This window comes from Equus caballus, chromosome 10 (genome assembly GCF_041296265.1).
Source record: "Equus caballus isolate H_3958 breed thoroughbred chromosome 10, TB-T2T, whole genome shotgun sequence".
In the NCBI taxonomy this organism is placed as follows: domain Eukaryota; kingdom Metazoa; phylum Chordata; class Mammalia; order Perissodactyla; family Equidae; genus Equus; species Equus caballus.
Genome location: NC_091693.1, coordinates 21,336,504 through 21,355,968, shown reverse-complemented (window position 1 = coordinate 21,355,968; position 19,465 = coordinate 21,336,504). Strand labels below are relative to the sequence as shown.

The window sequence follows — 19,465 nt, the reverse complement described above, 5'->3', positions numbered from 1 at the left end:
GGAAGCGGCGCCGGAGTGGAGCTGCTCCCGGTTGTCCTGGACCTTTCCCAACGCCCTCGGACCTATCCGCTCCTCCAGTTCCCTACCTCCTCCTCGCCGCTCCAAGACGCAGTGCCCGTGTCCCCACGCCTCTGAGTCCTCCTGTGTCCGTGTCCCCCCATTTTCTACACGTTCCTTGTCCCATGATCACGCCTCTACCTCCCTCCATATCTGTCCTCCCTTGTCCGTGTCTCCACTTTCCCTCATATCTGTGTCCCTACATCCCTTCTATGTGCACATGTCCCCTCCTGACCCCACTCCCCTCGTGTCCCCGTTCCCCTCCAAATCCGTGTCCCTTGTCCACTCCATGCTCGTGTTTCCTTGCCCGTGCCCGCCCCCCCCCCCCCCCCCCCGCCCATGGCCCCACGTTCCCTATAGGTTCATATCCTATGTTCTTCCTCCCTGAGCCTCCATGTACCCCTGTGCCCGAGTCCCTGTTCATGTACATGTTCCCACGTCCGTTCATGTCGCCCGTGCCCGCGTCCTCACGTCCCCAGAAAGACACTCGGAGCTGCGGCGGCGGAAGCGCGTCCTTTATTCTGCCCCAGGCAGGCTGCGGTCACAAGCACACGGGGAATCCACTGATGGCATCCGTGCCCTGCACGATCATATCCGCCAGCAGAAAGCAGAAGCCTGGCGGGGGGTAAGCGGAGGGCGGGTGGAGGAGGGTGGGTCCTGGGGCGGATGACCAGGAGGGCCCCGGGGACTGGGCTTTGGGGTTCAAGGGCATCTCTGCGGGGTCTGCAGGAGTCAGGAGAGGACTGTGTTGGGGAGTTCCTAGAGGGTCACTGTGGGGTTTCCTGGTAGGGGGCTGGGGAGTCTCTGCGGGGAAGGGGGGTCCTCTAGGCAGTTTTGTCCACCCTCTTCCCACTGTCCAGGTTACCCGCAAGAACAGAGAAGGGTAAGGCCAGCCACCCCAAAAAATAGGACCAGGAGAAGATGATGTCGTTTTTCCACGCGTTCTTCACCGTGTAGCCTGTCAAGGCGATCAGCAGCAGCAGGCCTGGGTCGCCCCACCCGCCAGGTGAGCTTGGCCCGGGGGCTGCAACCAGGCCCCACGCAGACCGCGCCCACTGCCCCTAGCCACGCTCCCTTCTGGCCCGGCAGGTCCCTGCTCCACCAGGCCACGCCTCCGCCTCCCCCTCCCAGTCCCTGCTCCGCCACTCCACGCCCATCGTCCCAGCACCGCCCCTGGCCCTGCTTTTCCAGCTCCGCCCCCTCCTCTGGGTCTCCAGTGCCTCCAGCCGCGACCCCTGGGTCCCGGTCCCTCCAACCCCCTATGCCTGGGGGCCCGCTGCCTCTCACCGCAGAGGAAGAAGATGGCGCTCGTGGTCTGGCCCCGCGAGTTGCCCTCCTGGCACAGAATCCGCAGCCCCATCACCAACCCCACGATGCCGCAGCCGGCGGCCAGCACCATGCACGCCCCAGTCACTGCCAGCATGGCTGGGGAGAGCGGGCCGCATCAGCCCCACGCTGGCTCCGTCCCGACCCCCCCGCCCCCCGCCCCAACACACCCGCCGGTGCAGGACTGGGAGCAGAGTCAGAGGTTTGCATCGGGGCTTGAAAACTGTGTCATGAGGGGCTGTTAATGTCGCGGCAGGAGGATCTGAGACTGGAGTGGAATGGGTGGGAGTGGGGGCACCGCAGGATGTGCCCAGCGGTTGTGTCAGGAGATGGGGCCAGCTGTGGTCAGTGCTAGGGCCTGTCTGTCCAGTGGGGGTCTGACATCTGGGCGAGCGGGGCCTCACTCTGGCAGGGGATGTTGGAGCAGAGGCTGCCGTTACACTCCTGCCACAGGCCGCTGTGGCCCCCAGTGGAGTGGTTCCAGTAGTTGGTGGCAGTGGAGAGAATCGTCAAGACGTTGCCCAAGAGGCCCAGCAAGGTGCCCCCGCTCTGAAGACTCCGCTTCACCCCCATCCAGAGAGGCTGCTGCCGAGGGGCCACACGTGCCGGATTAGCCAACACCCCTCCCGACCCCAGGTCCGTCTCCCAGCTCCTTCAGACCCCCTCCCTCTTGTCCCTCCATATCCCAGACCCCTGCCTGGGGCCCCTACTTCTGGGGATCTGGAGACCCCTTTCCCTCAGGTCCTCCCGTGCTCCAGGCCCGTCCCCCAGCACCTCTGCCTGGGGACCCCTCGCTTAGGTCCCTCCCAAACCCAAGACCTCCTTCCCCCGTGCCCTGGTGCTCCTACTGGGGACTTGGAGACCTTCTCCCAAGGAACTTCCCAGTCTTCCAGAGACGTCCATCCCCCAGTGGGATGTTCCTTTGGCCTGTCCAGTGCCCTCCCCCCACCCCCACCCCCACCCCCACACACACCTACCTAAGTGACTTACACCCAACTCCCAGGGCCTCTTAGACACAGAGCACAGAGGGGTGGGGGAAGGGAGACTGGGTCTCTGTGAGGCAGCAGGAGTTCCAGAACCGTCTGTCGCAGCAGCCGTTTAAAGAGATAACCACCCACCCACCCATACACACACACACACACACACACACACCCCGAGGCAGCTCTCCTAGCAAAGTGACAGCTGAGAGTTGGATGGGAGCCGGTCTGTGGGGAGCCTGAGGGCCATGGCATGGTAGACCGTGTCCTAGAAGCTTCTCCTCCCTCTCTGACTGTGCCCTCCCAGCTCCTCCTCCTCCTTCCCTTTACTTCTCAATGCCAGTTTTCCTTGAGGCTCCATCCTCCACCTTCTTGCCAGGTGAGCCTCCTCGCTCCTGCAGCTCCGGGGGTCACTGATGCTCTGTGGCATCCCAAACTCCATCTCCAGCCCAGATCTCTCTCCCGAGCCTTAGACTGGAGTCCTCACTTCTGAATGTCTTCCAGACGCCTGACGCTAGACCACCTCCCAGCTGAGCTCAGCATCTTCCACCAAGCCAGGGATGACCCCACCGTCCCACCCAGTTCATCGGGTCAGAACCCTGGGCGCTATCCTTGCCCCCTTCCTTCCTGCCACCCCCACAAAGCCCTGGGATCCCCAAGTCTGCTTCCTCCTGCCCCCAAATCTTTCTGGCTCACTCCTTCTTTTCCATCCCGTGCCCTGGTCCAAGTCAGGCCTTTTCCTGTCTCCTGTCCCACCTATTGCATTGCCAAGCTTCTCTCTCCATTCTGGCCTCCCGGCACGTCCCAGAGGAGTCTTTCTGGCATCTGGAGCTGACGCTGACTCTCTTCCTGCTCACTACCTTCTGCTAGCTCCCCACTACCCTTAGGAGAGAGTCAAGTGTGGTGTTAGAGGCCCTGCCCCTCCCACCCCCCACCTCTCCATCCTCGTTTTCCTCCACCCCCTGTTCTACATTCCGGCCACAAAGCGCCATTCTCCATCCTCCAAAACCTTCCAGCCATTCCACGCCTCCACCTTTGGGTCCCTCTGCCTGGATTACCTTTCCTTGGCTCTCGAGAAGTCGCTAAACACCCTCTCCCCAGAAAGCTCATCTCCACCGTCTTTGACGGGGTCAGTCTTTCTCCCGCGCCCTTTCTGCTGTCTGGCCTGTATTAGCCACCTGCCCCCACCAGACTTTTAGCCCCTGGTGGGCAAGGCCCAGGTCTGACTCATGTCCGCATCCCAGCAAGGCCCAGTGGAAAGGATGTGGTCAGGAAAAACCAACTGAAGGAATGAATGAATGAATGAATGAAATGGGCAAGGAGGACTAGGGTGATGGCGAGGGTGACAACATCAGCGAGGGTGACAACATCAGCAAGGGAGCAGGAAGGAAAGAGCTAAAATGAGAAAGACAGGGAGGAAAAGAGAAGGAAGGGCGAAGAAGAGAGATGGAGACAGGGAGAGAGACAAGGGCAGAGAAGGGAGAGGGACCTGGGGCAGTGCCTGAGTCCACGCAGGTCCCCACACTGGTCCCCACACTGGCCGGGAGCACCCTGAGGGCTGGCGGGAGGCTTGACTCCTCTGGTGTCGCCTCCCATGGAGCTGGCGTATGGTTGGCTTATGTCGTGATTGAATTAATCTTGGAATAACCAGATCTCGGCCAATTTTTGTTGAATAGATGAAGAAACAAATGCAGGGGGCTGCGGGAGGGCTGGGGGTGAGGGCTGGAGGGGGCATCGTGTAATCCCATGGTTCCTGGCGATGCCTTCAGAGAACAGTGCTCCAAACCCGTCCTGCTATTCTCGCCCTCAGCTCACACGGCTTCGTAGCCAGGAAGGGGGGCGCTGCAGTGAGCACCCAGGCTCAGGGCACCTGGGGTGGCATAGAGAGGTTAGCACCTGTCCCGCCCTGCTTCCTGAGAGCCCCCAGCTGGCCCTCCCGAGCTCCCAGGGCAGCAGTCACCTACCTGCACAGACCCAGAAGAGGGCTGAAACCCAGCCCAGGTAGAAGGACCAGGAGAAGAACGTCTGGATCTGGGGATTTAGAGGCTGGTTCCACCGCTCAATGGTATAGACCATCATGGCCACCATCACGAAGAGGGCTGAGGATGGAGAGGAGAGAGACGGCTCAGCCCCTCTGTAGGAACTCGGCAGTCCCCAGTGCCCAAGGGCAGTCCAGAGCCCTTACCTGCAGCAAAGGCTGTGACAGACGAGACCAGGGGCCCACGGCCCGGGACAGACAGTGAGGGGATGCAGGACAGGACCAGGAAGCTCACGGACACCAAACCCCCCAGGGAAGCCAGAATGCTGAAGGCCTGAGTCACGTGGATGTAGCCTGCTCAGAAACAAGACCTCTGAATGCCTGTCCCGTCTGGTCATTCTCCCCACCCAACCCTGGCCCGTAAGAGAGATCTCTCCCTGTTACCTGCTACTGGGTCCTGATGCTCTTTTGGCCAAAGGCCCGAGTGAGATGATGTGGTCCCCATGGCCACGAACCAGAAATCCGTGCTCAGAGCAACCAGGACAGATAGAAGGCCCAGGGAGCCAGAGAGGAGGGCCAGGGACCGACAGGGTTCCATGGGGGGCATGCTGGGTTTCCAGGTCCAGGGCGATGAAGGGGCTGGTGATCCAGACTCCTGGGTCCTCTGAGCTCAAGAAAGAGAAGCCAGCAAGCAGTGGGCACCAGTGCTCCTGAAGCCCAGGCTGGTTTGGTTTCACTCAGTTCCCGGTAGCTGACTTGTCTCACACCCTCCCTTCCTGGGTTGTGCTGACAGCATCCTCCCCTCCCCCAAGGTTGTTCCCCTGTCAGTGTGTGGTGTGGACTGCACTGAGGGTGTCAATCATCAGTGGTGGTGGGGGTGTTGGTTCAGAACTTGCCTCTGTCTGCGGCCTACCTTAGAGGCCTCAACACCAGAGGGGGCTTCCTGGAAGAAGTGAGAGAAAAGCTTGGGGGCCCGGGGGTGGAAGGTGGTGCATGAGGCCAGAGTGTGAGTTAAATAGGAGGGGGAATGTGGCCAGAGGAGATAGTTGGGGGATGTGTCATGTTTTGCTGTGGGTTCTGCCACCTTCCGTTCTAGGAGGGCGGGGTACCCACTTTAGGGTCTCCATAGAAGGAGGGCGCTGGAGGGCAAGATGCCTGGGGCTGAAGGCGGAAGGGTCTGGAGGCCTGGACTCCAGGTCCTGAGGGAGGAAGGGAGAGGCAGGTCGGGAACTCAGACTCCTGGATCCCTGCTTGAAGTTATGCCCAGGGCCAGCAAATGGTGGAGAATCACAATTCTAAAAGTTTGTGGAGGGGAAGACACCCACATCCTCATTTGATAAGTGCGTTCACACACAGCGCTGCTTTGAGTGGGGCCTCCAGTGTAGTGGGCTTCCTCATCAAGATCAGAGCCTGGGGGGCGCAGGTGGCACAAGGGTGTCTGTGCAGGACCCTCCAGCCCTCCAAGCACGAGACCCCTCCTCCCGCACCAGCATCAGGTCCCGAGCAAAATGTCACCTGATATGTGAGCAAATATAAGGTGAAGGGGGCACAGCCCAGGGAGAGACCCAGGCAAAATTGACCTCTATGAAACAGAGAATGGCCCGAAAGAGGACCTCTGTCATGAAATCAAACTGAGTCAGCAGTCCCTGGACAACCGGCAAGGGGAAAAAACAGAGGGACCCAAGAGGCCAGGTCTTCTTCCTTTAGTGGAGACCAACTTGCAGGCCCCCCATCTGTCACTCACACCCTCACTAATGCGGTAACTGGCCACGCTGAGAACATGCTCATGAGGACAGGCTGCCAGGGGTGGATCCAGGTCCTGAGCAGCAGGGAGCCGGCGCAAAAATGGCTGTGGACACGGCTCTGGCTCTGGCCAGACAGGCTTCAGGGAGTCTGGGCCATGGGTGTGTAGTGAGGGGGCAGTCAGATCACAGAGCCCATGTGTGATCTTGACCCCATCGCAAACTCAACCCCTAAGGGATCCTTAAAGCCATCCCTTTCGTTGAACCCAACGCCATCCCTGCCCTCCAACCCAACCCCATCCTTAACCCCAGCTCCAATCCTATCCTCAACCCCATCCCCAACCACAAACATAACCCCAGTTCCAATCCGAAAATCAACCCATGCCAATTCCCAAACCTAACCCCATTCTCATTCCCAAACTCAACTCTAAACTCAATCCCATCCCCAAACCCAAACATAACCCATTCCTTAACCCCAGCTCTAACCTCTAATTTAACCCCACCCTCACCGTCCAACCTAAGCCCATTCTTATTCACAAACCTAAGCCCAAACTCAACCCCAAACCCAAACCCATCCTCGTCCCTAGACTTAACCCTGTCTTCATTCCCATCCCCATGCCAGGTTGCATTTCCAGTCCCAGTCCCACGCTCACTTCCTTCTTCGTGCTTCTCCCCACCCCCTATAATTCCCACCCCAAACCCCCATTTTCATCTTTGTCCCACCTCTAGGTCCAAGGCTGTAACCCTGTTTCTCATCTCCCTGAGTCCCACCACCACCATTGCACACACAAATGCATGCACATACATGACCTGTGCCGGGCTCCCACAGGCTTCTGCATGCATAGGCATCACTGGCTGACTACAGGCCCAGGTCCTTGGTGCCCCCTGGTTCACACACCTCAAGCCAGTAGGGGCAGACAAAGGCCACCAGGAAGAGCCCAAAGGAGCAGCAGCTGAACAGGACACTGAAGAGGGAGTTGTCCCACAGAACCTCCATGTCTGTCCTTGGCAAGGTGTTGTAAAGCTCCCTGATGACCTGGGGACCTGGTCTCCATTCTGTTGTTTCTGTCTTCCAAGCTGAGGTCCCCCAGTCCCAAGGCCCCATGCTCAGTCCAGGGCACTGAATGCACACCCCCAACCAAATTATTATCTCTCCGGCCCTCCTTTATTGGCTTGATCCACAGTGTCTCTCCTTCCACCACTTCTTATTCTCCAGACCCCAAGAACTTGAAGACAGGAACAAAATCTGATTAATTTGGGGGCCCCCAGGGCCCAGCATAGGATCTGGCCCATAGGAGGCCTCTGGAGATATTCAATTCAACCAGCCCTTCTTATAGTTCAGGCATTATGCTAGGCCCTGGGGCACAGCAATGCACAAGACACACCAGACTTGCCCTCACTGAGCCTACATTCTATTAGAGCAAAGAAGTGATGGCTGTTTATAAACAGTTATTATGGAAGGTGCCATCATTTCTATTGAGGCCCACTCAATAATATTTAATGTGGTCTCTTATGATGATAAAAATATATTAAATCTCAGTGAATATTGATGCGGGGTTGGTGAGCCCAGGAGTCGAAAGAAAGATTTCTTAGACTCTTAAGATCTGGCAGTGATGCGGGGTTGGTGAGCCGAGGGTCAAAAGAAAGATTTCTTAGACTCTTAAGATCTGGCAGTAGTGCTCTTTTATTTAGAGAATAGAATAGCATGGGGACAGGACCCATGGGCAGTCAGAGCTTCTGCTGCCGCCGCTTCTGCTGACCCCGCTGGCATGGGGACAGGGCCCATGGGCAGGCAGAGCCCCTACTGCTGCCCCCGCTGGCATGGGGACAGGACCCACAGGCAGTCAGAGCTGGTGCGTGGGGACAGGACCCACGGGCAGTCACAGCTCCTGCTGCTGCCTCTGCTGCTGCCCCAAGTTGAGGGTTAGGTCTAAATTTAAGTCATAGGTATGTGAGTTATCTCTTTACGAGACAAAGAAAAAAAAGTTAAAATGGTACCAGTGCCGGTAGGGTCTGGCCGTTGTGCGGTCCCACAACTTTTAGATAAGAATCAAACCGGATTGAGTAAATGGCAGAAGTCACCGCTCAAATATTATCTTCAACTAAAGACAAAGGATTTTGGGGTGGGGGGTCAGTTACATGAGGTTGCCAGACAATAAACAACTTAAGTTCTTGCCTTCCCCATTAAGAGTTTCCAGAGATAAGGCCATCCCCTCTTCCTCCTGGCGCAGAGAGGGAGGCATGGAGATTTCCTTCACAAATGCAACTGTCTCTGATCAAAGGGCAAACAAATTCCACTCCTCAGAGCCTGCTTCTTATCTGTAGTTTTAAAAGTAACCAGCCTAAAAATCCTCGTCATAAACCGTTTTAAAATTAAGCAGCCTAAAAATCCTCATCAAATATCATTAGGGTAAACTCCAATAAATAATCTAAGTAGATAAATATCATTTTTTTTCAATGCTTTCGGTGAGGAAGACTGGCCCTGAGTTAACATCTGTTGCCAACCCTCCTCTTTTTTTCTTTTCTACTCAAAGCCCCGGTACATAGTTGCATATCCTAGTTGTAGGTGCTTCTGGTTGTGCTATCTGGGAAGCCACCAGAGCATGGCTTGATGAGCAGTGCTAGTTCCGCACCCAGGATCCAAACTGGTAAACCCCAGGCTGCCAAAGCAGAGGGTGAGAACTTAATCACTCGGCCACAGGGCCAGCCCCTAAATATCATTATCAATGGGCCTGAATAAATATTTAGTTTTCAACAAATATTCTTTAGAGTCATTACCGTGTGCAGGTGCCGTCTTATAAGCACTGAGGATGTAGAGATGACCAAAACCACATTTCTGCATTGGTGGCATCACCATTCCAGCTGGAGAGACAGACAATATGATAGATCTGAGAAAAATATGTAGTATGTTTGTGAAAAGTGCTGTGGGGAGGCAAAAGCAGAGAAGGAGGGGAGGGATGTGATTATAGGTGGGGTGGCCAGAGACACCTCAGTGAAAAGGTAACTTTGAGGCAAAGACCTGAAAGACATCTGGGAAGCGTGGTCCAGGCAGAGGTGGGCGCATGCCTGGACCAACACGGAGGCTGGCAAGGCTGGAGCAGAGTGAGTGAGGAGCAGAGCATTAACCTTGACCAAAGAAAGGGTTAGCCTTGCCCAGCTCCTGGGAGGGAACCTCTATGTCCTTGGATTGTCCTGCCTGATAAGAGTGTCTTTGTTGGGCCGGCCTGGTGGCATAGTGGTTAAGTTCACGAGCTCTGCTTCAGCAGCCCGGGGTTCACAGGTTTGGTCCTGGGCGCAGACGTGCACACTGCTCATCAAACCACGCTGTGGCGGCATCCCACATATAGAATAGAGGAAGCTTCTCTATTTATCTGTGACTCCTTCTAGTGAGTCAGAACCCGAGGCTGGTCTTGGGGACCCCTGAACTGCCGTGAGGGAGGGCAGATCAAGTCAGAGAATTAGCAGGGTCCAGAACACATGGCACTTTGTACGACCTTGACAGACTTTAGCTTTTCATCTGAGATGGGAGCCACTGGAGGGCTTAGAGCGGAGGAGTGACAGGATTTAAATCACGTTTTAACAAAACTCCCTCTGGATGCTGTGTAGAGAATGGACCACAGTGGGCAGGGGGCGGGTAAGGGCAGAGGCAGAGCTGGTTAGGAGGCCGTGGCAGTAAGCCAGCTGAGAGATGATGGTGACTTGGATCTCCGTGGTGACTGTGGATGAGCAAGGAGTCAACTTCCAGACATAGTTTTAAGAAAGAGCCAACACGGGGGCCGGCTTCGTGGCCCAGTGGCTTAGTTTGCGTGCTCCGCTTCAGCGGCCCAGGGTTTCACCAGTTTGGATCCTGGGTGTCGACGTGGCACTGCTCATCAGGTTATGCTGAGGAGGTGCCCTACACACCACAACTAGAAGGACTCACAACTGAAAAAATATACAACTGTGTACTGGGGAGATTTGGGGAGAAAAAGCAGAAAAAAAAAAAGAAAAGATTGGCAAAAAAAAAAAAAAGATTGGCAACAAACAGTTGTTAGCTCAGGTGCCGATCTTTTTTTTTTTTAAAAAAAAGGAAGAGCCAACAGTATTTGCTGATGAATCAGATGTGGGATGAAACAAAGAAAGCAGCTGAGGATGCTCCCAGCGTTTTTGGGTTGAGCAGTTGGATAAAAATGGAATCCTTTACTAAGATGCAGGAGACCATGGGAGGAGCAGATGTGGGGTTGTGAGAGATCAGGAACTCAGTGTTAGAGATGTGAGGTGCCTCTTCTTTTCAAGTGGGAATGTTGAGTAAGGAGTTAGAGATATGAGTCTGCAGTTACAGGTACAACATCCTATTCTTGCTGGAGGAAGCCCCTATAAATATGATTACTGGGATAAGCCTCAGTAAATATTCCTACTTAAATAGACCTCAATAAATTATTATTAGAGAAGGCCTCAGTTGCCATTATGCAGGAAGCCTCTATAAATACGGCATTACTGTTATTTGAGGAGGCCCCCAATAAATATTATTTCTAGGGAGTAAGCCTCTGTTAATATAAGTTATTAGCATAGGCTGTAATAAATATTCTTCTTGATAGAATCGGCCTTGCTAAACAGTCTTATTATTTTATGATCGACATCAGTAAATCTCATGGCCGTTGGCATCCGTTTATTGAATGAACTAATGAATGAGTGAATGAAGAGAAGGTCAAGGTCACGAAGGGCGTGTGCAGAGGCAGTTGCTGGAGGCCGAGGTGCAGGTCAGAGTTCTGATGCGTCTTGTTGGAGGGGCCGAACCAGAGAGGGGAAGAGAAGGCTGGGAGATGTGGCCAGAGATGGGGTGAGGAGCCAGGGCAGTGGCTTTATCACAGGTCTCTTCAGGCATCCGATTGTCCTGCTGTGAAATCATGATTAATAATAAGCAATACCTGTTTGGTCTTTGTCCCTGTTGCCGGCACAGTGCTCCTAAAACCCTTGGAATTTCCTAAGTGATGAGAGCTGTAAATATGTCTTGTTATGTTAATGAGGTGACTTTGGGAAAGCACCTAAGGGTGGGGCCTGGTTGCCAGGGAGCCAACCCGGTGATTAGAGGTCCCACTTCCTGACCTCCGGCCGGCCACGGGAGAGGAACTGGAGGTTGAATCGGTCAACTGTCAAAGATTTAATCACTCCTGCCTATGTAATGAAGCCTCCAGAAAAACCCAAAATGGCCAAGTTCATAGAGCTTCCAGGTTGGTGAACATGCGGAGGTTTGGAGAGTGTGGTCTGCTCAGGGAGCGTGGAAGCTCTGCGCCCTGTCCCCATACCTCACCCTATGCATCTCTTCCAACTGGCTGTTCCTGAGTTATAATATCCTTTTATAATAAAACAGTGCTCTAGGAAGTAAAATGTTTCCCTCAGTTCTGTGACCCACTCTAGTAAATTAATCAACCCAAGGAGAGGGTCGTAGGAACCTCTGATCTATAGCTGGTCAGTCAGAAGCACAGGTGACAACCTGGACTTGTGTTTGGTGTCTGAAGTGGGGGCGGGGGACAGTCTTGTAGGACTGAGCCTGGAAGCTGTGGGATGTGACACTATTTCCAGGTAGATGGCATCAGAATTGAGTTAACTGCTTGGTGGTGTGGGGTTAAACACACACACGCATCGGAATCGGGATCCGAACTGGACTTACATGTCAGTTTCCTGAAGTTGAAGTGTAATGAACCCCTGGACGGGGACTGTGGGATTTGCTTCCGTCCCATGCCCACAGAACTGAGCAGGTTGGGTTGCCGTAATACGACCCCCAACCCCATCCACCAGACTCCCACCTGTTTCTCTCCAGCCCCTCGGGGACCACACTTCAGTAGTTTCACAACGGTTTTATTAGACTCCAAAAAGTCGCTCTAACGCACATTCCATTTCTCTAACACCCCCCCAATGGGTGGGGCCTTGGGTCCTCTCAACTGCCGCCCACCAGGCCCCATTCTTCCTCCTTCCCCCTTGGGACACAGGAGTCCGGGGCCCCCACCCAGAGTCCAGGCCTCTGGACCCTCCCTCTCCTCTTCAGTGACCTCATTATAACTTCCAGATGCAGGTGGGTCCGGGATGCATATGGATGTGGGCTCAGCGGGGAGTGGACAGGCGCCGGCATTCATGCATCCGGTAGGCACACATGTAGAAAATACCTACAAGACAAGAGATCCCAATGGATTTCCCCCCTCAAAAGCCTTCCCAGCCCCTGCTCCCACCCCAATCCCCACCCCACCACTCCCCATCTCCCTGGAGTCGGCCTTCCGGCTCAGTGCTCTGCCCGTGGGGGACACCCCATCGTCTTGCCCTCTGTAGTGCTGCCCACTCTGCCACTGCCGCTGACCTTCCCACCCACAAGCCCCGCTCGTACCTGCAAAGAAAGTCATGAGGAGGGCCACCCAGCCCACGATGTAAGACCAGGAAAAGCGCCAGTCCCCGAAGCGGCGACCGAGGAAGCTGACGGTGACTCCAGTGTAGATGGCCAAGGCCAACAGCACGAAAAAGGCTGGGGAAAGAGGGGCGAGTGTGGCTGGGCTGGGTTTGGAGGTGGGGGTGGGAGCGAGACTGAGGAAGGGGTGGGGTGGGCACGGGTAGGGATTGGGGTGAGGACGGGAGTTGAGTTGGAAGTAGGAGTAGTGATGAATGGGGCATAGGTTGGATGGGGACGGGCAGGCATGGGCGGGGTTGCACCAGGTAATAAAGAATCTGACTGGTCTTTGTCTCTCCTTCCTGGGAGGGAGAGTATAAATCCTTGGGATTTCCTGAGTCATAGGAGCGCCTTTATCATCCTAGAGCCTCTGGGATCACATGTGAGTTTATGCTGCTGAGCTGAGATGACTCAGGTTAGGAGCTGCTCACTGGAATGACCAACGGTGAGAGCAGAGGGTTGGGGCTTTGAGCCACTGGATGTCAGCCCAGCCCTGGGGAGGAGCAGGGAGCTGGCGTTTGAGCTCAGTTACGTGGCCAGTGATTCAGTCGGTCACGCCTTCGTAATGAAACTCCAATAGAAACTCTGGATGCCGAAGCGCATGGAGCTTCCTGGTTGGTGAACACATCGATGTGCCGGGAGGGCGACGCAGCCTGAGCCCACGGGAGAGGCCACGGAAGCTCCGCATTCACGCCTCTCTGGCTGTTCCCTGTGCATGTCTTTATTTGGCTGGTGCTGAGTTGCATCCTTTATGCTAAAACTGTAATTGGAAGTGTGGTGCTTTCCTGAGTTCTGTGACCTGTTGTAGCAAATTTTTGAACTTGAGTGGGTCCTGGGGAGCCCTGGAGTCTGTAGCCAGTTGGTCAGAAGCACAGGTGGCCTGGGGACCCACATTGCAGCTGAAGTAGGGGCAGGCTTGGGAACCGAGCCCTTAAACCTGTGGGATCTGACGCCAATTCTGGGTGGTTCGTACCAGAATTGAATTGCAGCACATGGCTGGTGTCAGAATAAGCCGGAATTAGAAACAGTCCTGGAGTCCACACTGGGGGTGAAGACGAAGTTGAGAGGGAGAAGGAGTCGGGGATGAGAGGGGTGGGGGTGGGGTGGGTTGGGTGTGAGATGGGCAGGGAGTTGGGGGTGGGGAGTGGGGTAGGGTTAAGGGGGTCCACTCACTGGAGGCAAAAAACATGATGCCCGCGGAGAAGGGCCGGGAGAGGCGGGCAAAGGAGGGCTGCTGAGCCAAGGCCAGGATGCCCATGATGATGCCGGAGGTGGCACACAGGGAAGACAGGATCATGAAGGCCCGGGTGGCATTCCAGTATGCTGTGGGAACACCCCACGGTCACTCTCATGCCTCCCCTGCCCTCAGTGGTGAATGCTGCTACCTCTGAGGGCCAGAGTGCCTTGCCTCTCTCCATATGCCTGACCCAGCTTCTCTTTCACCTCTCTGCAAATGCCCTCCTCTTCACCTGGCAAACTCCTATTCATCCTCCAAAGCCCAGCTCCCAAGTCCCCTCCCCTAGGAAACATCCCTCCACCTGCCAGGTATCATCCTCACTCCCTGCTCTGGGTTGGAACACTCTTTATCTGTCTGCCCCTCCACCTGATTGCTCTCTGAGGACAGGAAGTGGGTTGTTTCCATGTGGAGAAATGTTTGTTGGATGACTGAATGACTGAATGAATGCTGATTCCCCATATCCTCCTGCTATTCACTCTCTATCCTCTCTCCTATGCTCTCTTTCATTTCCTTCATACTGCTTGCCCATATCTCAAAAAGTCCTATTTGTTTCTTCCAAGAGCCTATGCTGTGAGCATTATTTTCATCCCTATTTTTCTTTTTCTTTTTTTGCTGAGGAAGACTGGCCCTGAGCTAACATCCATGCCCATCTTCCTCTACTCTATATGTGGGACACCTGCCACGGCAAACCCCGGGCCACCAAAGCAGAACGTGCGTACTTAACCACTGCACCACTGGGCTGGCACCTATCCCCATTTTTCAAGTGAAGAAACTGAGGCTCAGAGAGGTGAAGCGACTTGCCCACGGTCCCATAATTAGCAGTGGGGCTGGCGTTAAAACCCAAGCTCCAAAGCCCTCACTCTTAACTGCATGGTGAGTCTGTTCCTCAGAGCACCAGGACCAGTACTTTCTTATTGAAAAGTAAAAAGTCTCAGATCTCGGGCCAGCCCAGCGGTGCAGTGGTTAGGTGTGCACATTCTGCTTCTTGGCAGCCCGGGGTTCGCCACTTCGGGTCCCAGCTGCGGACATGGCACTGCTTGGCACACCATGCTGTGGTAGGCGTCCCACATATAAAGTAGAGGAAGATGGGCACAGATGTTAGCTCAGGACCAGTCTTCCTCAGCAAAAAAAAAAAAAAAAAAAAAAAAAGAGGAGGATTGGCAGCTAATATTCCTCAAAAAAAAAAAAGAAAGTCTCAGATCTTTGCAAAATGTAGTCTTCTGTCTTGCACGAACCTCAGTGAGAAAAATCCCTGGCTATTTCTCCATGGATGCTGTTATGGGTTATACTGTGTCTCCTCCCACCCCTACATTCATATGTCGAGGTTCTAACCCCAGTGCCTAGAATATGACCTTATTGGAAACAGGGCGGTTGCAGACATAATGAGTGAAGATGAGGTCACACTGGAGTAGAGTGGGCCCCTAATCCAAGATGACTGATGTCCTCATAAAAGGGGAAATCTGGACACAGACTTGCACACAGAGAGAACCCCATGTGAACTTGAGGACAGAAACCAGGGTGATGCATCTACAAGAAACACCAAAGATGGACACACAAGCGAGGGGAGAGGCCTGGAACACGTCCTCAGAACCCTCAGAAGGAACCGACCTTGCCGACACCTTGATAGTAGACTTCCGGCCTCCAGGACTGTGAGAATAAATTTCTGTTTAAGCCACCCAATGTGCTGCTTCGTTATGGAAACACAGGAAATTAATGCGATGCCTCTGGGTATTTAAACGCCTGGAGGACTTGGGGCCGGCCCGGTGGCGCAGCGGTTAAGTGCGCACATTCTGCTTCTGCAGCCTGGGGTTTGCTGGTTCAGATCCCGGGTGCGGACATGGCACCGCTTGGCAAGCCATGCTGTGGTAGGTGTCCCACATATAAAGCAGGGGAAGATGGGCATGGATGTTAGCTCAGGGCCAGTCTTCCTCAGCAAAAAGAGGAGGACTGGCAGGAGTTAGCTCAGGGCTAATCTTCCTCAAAAAAAAAAAAAAAGCCTGGAGGACTTATGGGTACGTTGCAGCCTATTTCTTTCCTGTGGTTGTGCTCATGCGGGGGTGGAAAACGCAAATGCCTCTGAGGCCTCACTGCAGCTGCAAATAAGGGCAAGATGTGCTGGGAGACCGCAGACTGCGTGAACCAGACAAGTATGTCCCATGTACCAATGGTCACTTACTGCCTCTCGGCTCCAACTTTACAGAAAACCGTCTCTATTCAAGGCACTGTGTGGTTTCTGCCTCCTGAAGGGACTCTGACTGGTCCACCCCGTTTGAAGGGGACAGCTGTTGCTCATCCTCAGCTGACCACTGTGGACCAGGAGGGAGACGCGCCAAATTGGATTTTTCAAAAAGATCTGCAAGTCTAGACTTTTATGTAAAATCTCCAGATTTTTTAGTCCTGGCAACAACTTTAGAAACTTTAAAAACACTCTGCATACACATCCATGCCTGGGTTCGGCCCCTGGGAAACAGGCTCAGGATTTCTGCTCCAATTATGGTGAGCAGATTACCATTGATGAGCAGATTAAGCCAGCTGTTTGGATAAATACCCAAGGATCAATCGGAATGAGGTATGGCCCCGTGGTTCTCGATTTTGGTGTCAAATGAACTTGAGGATCTCCATCACTCTCCCTCTCTCCCCTCCCCAGCAGAGAGAAGATGCAGAGGGGACTCAGAGATGTCCCTTGGGGTGTCCCTAGTCTGAAGCAGGAGAGATGGTCGAAATGAGACAAAGGAGACAGCCGGAAATGAAAAGGATGCACAACGTCAGGCAGACTGGGCTCTGAAGCTGGCGGCCCAGGGCAAGTCTTTCCACCACTCCCTGCCTCAGTTTACCGCTCTGGCAAATGGGCACCTGCTGCATCTCTCTCAGGGCAGGTTCAGCGAGGTGGGGTAGGTGAAATTTCCTGGCATGGGCCTGTCAGGTTGTGGGGCTCAGGGAGGGTCAGCTCCTCCTCTCAAACCCCCTCAAGACAATGTTTGGCTTTTTGAGGTCAAGTCTCGTGTCTGTTCCCAGACACAGTGGAACCGCCCTCTTGTGTTCTTGGGAGACTGAAGGGAGTTAATCCACAGAATGTACTCAGAATATCATGTAACACACAGTAACACTCAACAAGTGCCAGGTATTATTATTATTATGACTACTACTATTATTGGATATATAATATGTAATATACCATATATTATTAATTTATTAATGTATAATGTATATAGTATAATATGTATTATGTAATATACTATATATATATCTATGTATCTCTCTTTCCATATACATGTATGTGTATAATACACGCAAATATATATGGAAAGAGATACATAGAGATACATAGAATATATATATTATTATAATATAGGTTGCAATAGCCCTATAGTGTAAGTACTATTTTATCCCCATTTTTACAATATATATTGTAATCTATACATGTATATACATATATACACACATATATATACACACATGTACATTACATGGCATGGTACGCAGCAAGGATTAAAAATACCTCATCCAGTATTTAGCAAATTTAGGGTTCGTGTTGCTTCTGTCTCCCCTAGTACCTAACATAGCTCTTTTTTTTTTTTTTTTTTTTTTAGGAAGATTAGCCCTGAGCTAACTGCTGCCAATCCTCCTCTTTTTGCTGAGGAAGACTGGCCCTGAGCTAACATCCGTACCCATCTTCCTCTCCTTTATATGTAGGACGCCTGCCACAGCATGGCTTGCCAAGTGGTGCCATGTCTGCACCCAGGATCCGAACCAGCAAAGCCCGGGCCACTGAAGTGGAATGTGCGCACTTAACCGCTGCGCCACCGGGCCAGCTCCACGGCCGAGGGGTTGGGTTCACAAGCTCTGCTTCGGCGGCCCAGGGTTTCGCCAGTTCGAATCCTGAGCGTGGACATGGCACTGCTCATCAGGCCATGTTAAGGCAGCATCCCACATGCCACAACTAGAAGGACCCACAACTAATATATACAACTATGTACCAGGGCGCTTTGGGAGGAAAGGGAAAAACGAAATCTTCAAAAAATAAAAAACACTATTCTGACAACCCCAGCCCCAACTGCTGTACCTGACATCTATTCCTGCCAAGAAATGTCACCTCTCTACTTAACTCCTAAATCAGTATGTTCTGTAATTGTACATACTAGAAAACCTGAAATCCCAATTCTGCTCCTTCCACGCTGAGTGACCTTGGGCTTGTCCCCTTCCCTCTCTGAGCCACAATGTTTTCCATCTGCAAAACAGGTGGCCCTTTGACTGTGAGGTTCTGCCCTGTGAGGGGCTCTGACCCCTGACCTGTGGGGGCTCGGACCCCAGGCGTGGCCCAGACCCTGCCCCAGAGCCTCACCGATGCTGTCCGTCTGCAGGTAGCACTTGCTGCCCAGGCAATACCGCCACAGGCCCTGGTGGGCGAAGGACCCCGACAGCCGGTACTGCATCCAGTGGTCTGTCGCTGTGGCCACCACCAGGAGGATGGTCCCCACCCAGGCACAGAAGAGGCCGCCACCCATGAAGCTGTACATGGTGATCTGTGGGGAAGGGGAGAGACGGGGCAGGAGCTGGACTCCTGAGTCCTGGCAGAAGAGGGGACTGGGGGCCTGGACTCCTGTGCCTGAGTGGGAAGGAGCTGGATACCAGGACACCAGGTCCCTGGGAGAGGAAAGAGGTAGAAGACAGAACTCCTGGGTCCCGGGGAGGAGTGGACTAGAGTCCCGGACTCCAAGTCTGAGGGAGGCGGGGCTGGGGGCCTGGACTCCTGGGTCTGAGGGAGGAGGAGGGGCTGGGGCCTGGACCCCTGGGTCGGAGGGAGGAGGCGCTGGGGGCCTGGACTCCTGGGTCGGAGGGAGGAGGGGCTGGGGGCTGGACTCCCGGGTCGGAGGGAGGAGGGGCTGGGGGCCTGGACTCCTGGGTCTGAGGGAGGAGGGGCTGGGGGCCTGGACCCCTGGGTCGGAGGGAGGAGGCGCTGGGGGCCTGGACTCCTGGGTCTGAGGGAGGAGGGGCTGGGGGCCTGGACTCCTGGGTCTGGGGAAGGAGGGGCTGGGGGCCTGGACTCCTGGGTCTGAGGGAGGAGGGGCTGGGGCCTGGACTCCTGGGTCTGAGGGAGGAGGGGCTGGGGGCTTGGACTCCTAGTCTGAGGGAGGAGGGGGCTGAGGTCCTGGACTCCAGGGTCCTCGAAGAGGAAGGAGCTGGGGGTCTGGGCTCCTGGCTTCTGGGGGAGGATGGGCCTGGGGGCCCAGACTCCTCCATCTTAGGTCGGGTGCGGCTAGGACTCCAGACTCCTGAGTCTGAGGGAGAAGGGACAGAGGACCTAGACCCCTGGTCGCTGAGAAAGGGGCTGGGGGCCTAGGTTTCCAGGTCCTAAGCCGGGGGGGACTGGGCACTGGGACACTGAGTCCTTGGGAAAGGAGGGGGCTGGGAGCCTGGACTCTTGGGTCCTAGGTGAGGAGGGTGCTAGGTCCCACCAGGTCCCTGGGAGAGGAAGGAGCTGGAGGACTGGACCCTTAGGTCTTGGGGGAGGAAGGGGCACCCCAGGTCCCATCCTGGTCCCTACCTGAGTGGCAGAGCCTGCCCTGAGCCCTCCGTTTGCCTCGGCCCCTCTGTGCACACTGAGCCGAGCCAGGCCGCTGGCCTCTCTGCTCCCCTGCTCCCCCAAATCCCTTAAGCCTCCCCACACAATGGCCCCTCGTCCCAGCAGCTTCCAGCAGGCAGAAGTGCAGTGGTGGCAGAGGCCCCAGCTGG

General features: G+C 54.6%; 3 protein-coding genes and 1 long non-coding RNA gene across 6 annotated transcripts; 1 reads left to right on the top strand and 3 right to left on the bottom strand.

Annotated features, from left to right (window-relative positions):
* Positions 1-541: 541 nt before the first annotated feature.
* On the top strand, positions 542-4,007 carry LOC138915758 (uncharacterized). Of its 2 annotated transcripts, none has more exons than XR_011421968.1 (3): positions 542-682; positions 918-1,063; positions 1,796-4,007. It is a non-coding gene; the product is annotated as an uncharacterized lncRNA (long non-coding RNA). The 2 variants fall into 2 exon arrangements; XR_011421969.1 differs by lacking the exon at positions 1,796-4,007 and adding an exon at positions 1,249-1,585.
* CLDND2 (claudin domain containing 2) lies at positions 552-1,956 on the bottom strand. 2 transcript variants are annotated; one of them, XM_023650301.2, is made up of 4 exons: positions 1,788-1,956; positions 1,345-1,482; positions 923-1,042; positions 552-672 (listed from the first exon to the last, which is right to left on the bottom strand). In XM_023650301.2, the coding sequence occupies exons 1-4, from the start codon at positions 1,954-1,956 to the stop codon at positions 599-601; spliced, it is 501 nt and encodes a 166-aa protein (XP_023506069.1). In that variant the 3' UTR covers positions 552-598. The 2 variants fall into 2 exon arrangements, with proteins under 2 accessions (XP_023506069.1, XP_014585607.1); XM_014730121.3 differs by having other exon boundaries at positions 923-1,015.
* Positions 4,008-4,012: 5 nt separating the features above from the next.
* On the bottom strand, positions 4,013-5,139 carry NKG7 (natural killer cell granule protein 7). Its single transcript, XM_001498622.5, has 4 exons — positions 4,783-5,139; positions 4,546-4,692; positions 4,325-4,459; positions 4,013-4,230 (listed from the first exon to the last, which is right to left on the bottom strand). The coding sequence occupies exons 1-4, from the start codon at positions 4,943-4,945 to the stop codon at positions 4,172-4,174; spliced, it is 504 nt and encodes a 167-aa protein (XP_001498672.3). The 5' UTR covers positions 4,946-5,139; the 3' UTR covers positions 4,013-4,171.
* A 6,886-nt stretch (positions 5,140-12,025) lies between these two features.
* On the bottom strand, positions 12,026-18,249 carry LIM2 (lens intrinsic membrane protein 2). The gene is made up of 5 exons (XM_001496839.5): positions 18,016-18,249; positions 17,917-17,983; positions 13,669-13,818; positions 12,439-12,573; positions 12,026-12,223 (listed from the first exon to the last, which is right to left on the bottom strand). Exons 1-5 carry the CDS (start codon positions 18,247-18,249, stop codon positions 12,162-12,164), a joined length of 648 nt encoding a protein of 215 aa, XP_001496889.2. The 3' UTR covers positions 12,026-12,161.
* Positions 18,250-19,465: the final 1,216 nt, after the last annotated feature.

What these genes read in the sequence shown, in the direction of transcription:
- CLDND2 (XM_023650301.2), bottom strand. Translation starts at nt 1,956, where the DNA reads ATGGGGGTGAAGCGGAGTCTTCAGAGCGGGGGCACCTTGCTGGGCCTC. An exon ending in CGCCATCTTCTTCCTCTGCG is followed by an intron (nt 1,043 to 1,344) that starts GTGAGAGGCAGC and finishes GGGGCGACCCAG; the next exon opens with GCCTGCTGCTGCTGATCGCC. An exon ending in ACCCTTCTCTGTTCTTGCGG is followed by an intron (nt 673 to 922) that starts GTAACCTGGACA and finishes ACCCCCCGCCAG; the next exon opens with GCTTCTGCTTTCTGCTGGCG.
- NKG7 (XM_001498622.5), bottom strand. Translation starts at nt 4,945, where the DNA reads ATGCCCCCCATGGAACCCTGTCGGTCCCTGGCCCTCCTCTCTGGCTCC. An exon ending in GCATCAGGACCCAGTAGCAG is followed by an intron (nt 4,693 to 4,782) that starts GTAACAGGGAGA and finishes GTTTCTGAGCAG; the next exon opens with GCTACATCCACGTGACTCAG. An exon ending in TGTCACAGCCTTTGCTGCAG is followed by an intron (nt 4,460 to 4,545) that starts GTAAGGGCTCTG and finishes CTCCATCCTCAG; the next exon opens with CCCTCTTCGTGATGGTGGCC.
- LIM2 (XM_001496839.5), bottom strand. Translation starts at nt 18,249, where the DNA reads ATGTACAGCTTCATGGGTGGCGGCCTCTTCTGTGCCTGGGTGGGGACC. An exon ending in CGAGCCCCCACAGGTCAGGG is followed by an intron (nt 17,984 to 18,015) that starts GTCAGAGCCCCT and finishes AGAACCTCACAG; the next exon opens with TCAAAGGGCCACCTGTTTTG. An exon ending in CCTCATGACTTTCTTTGCAG is followed by an intron (nt 12,224 to 12,438) that starts GTACGAGCGGGG and finishes CTTGTCTTGTAG; the next exon opens with GTATTTTCTACATGTGTGCC.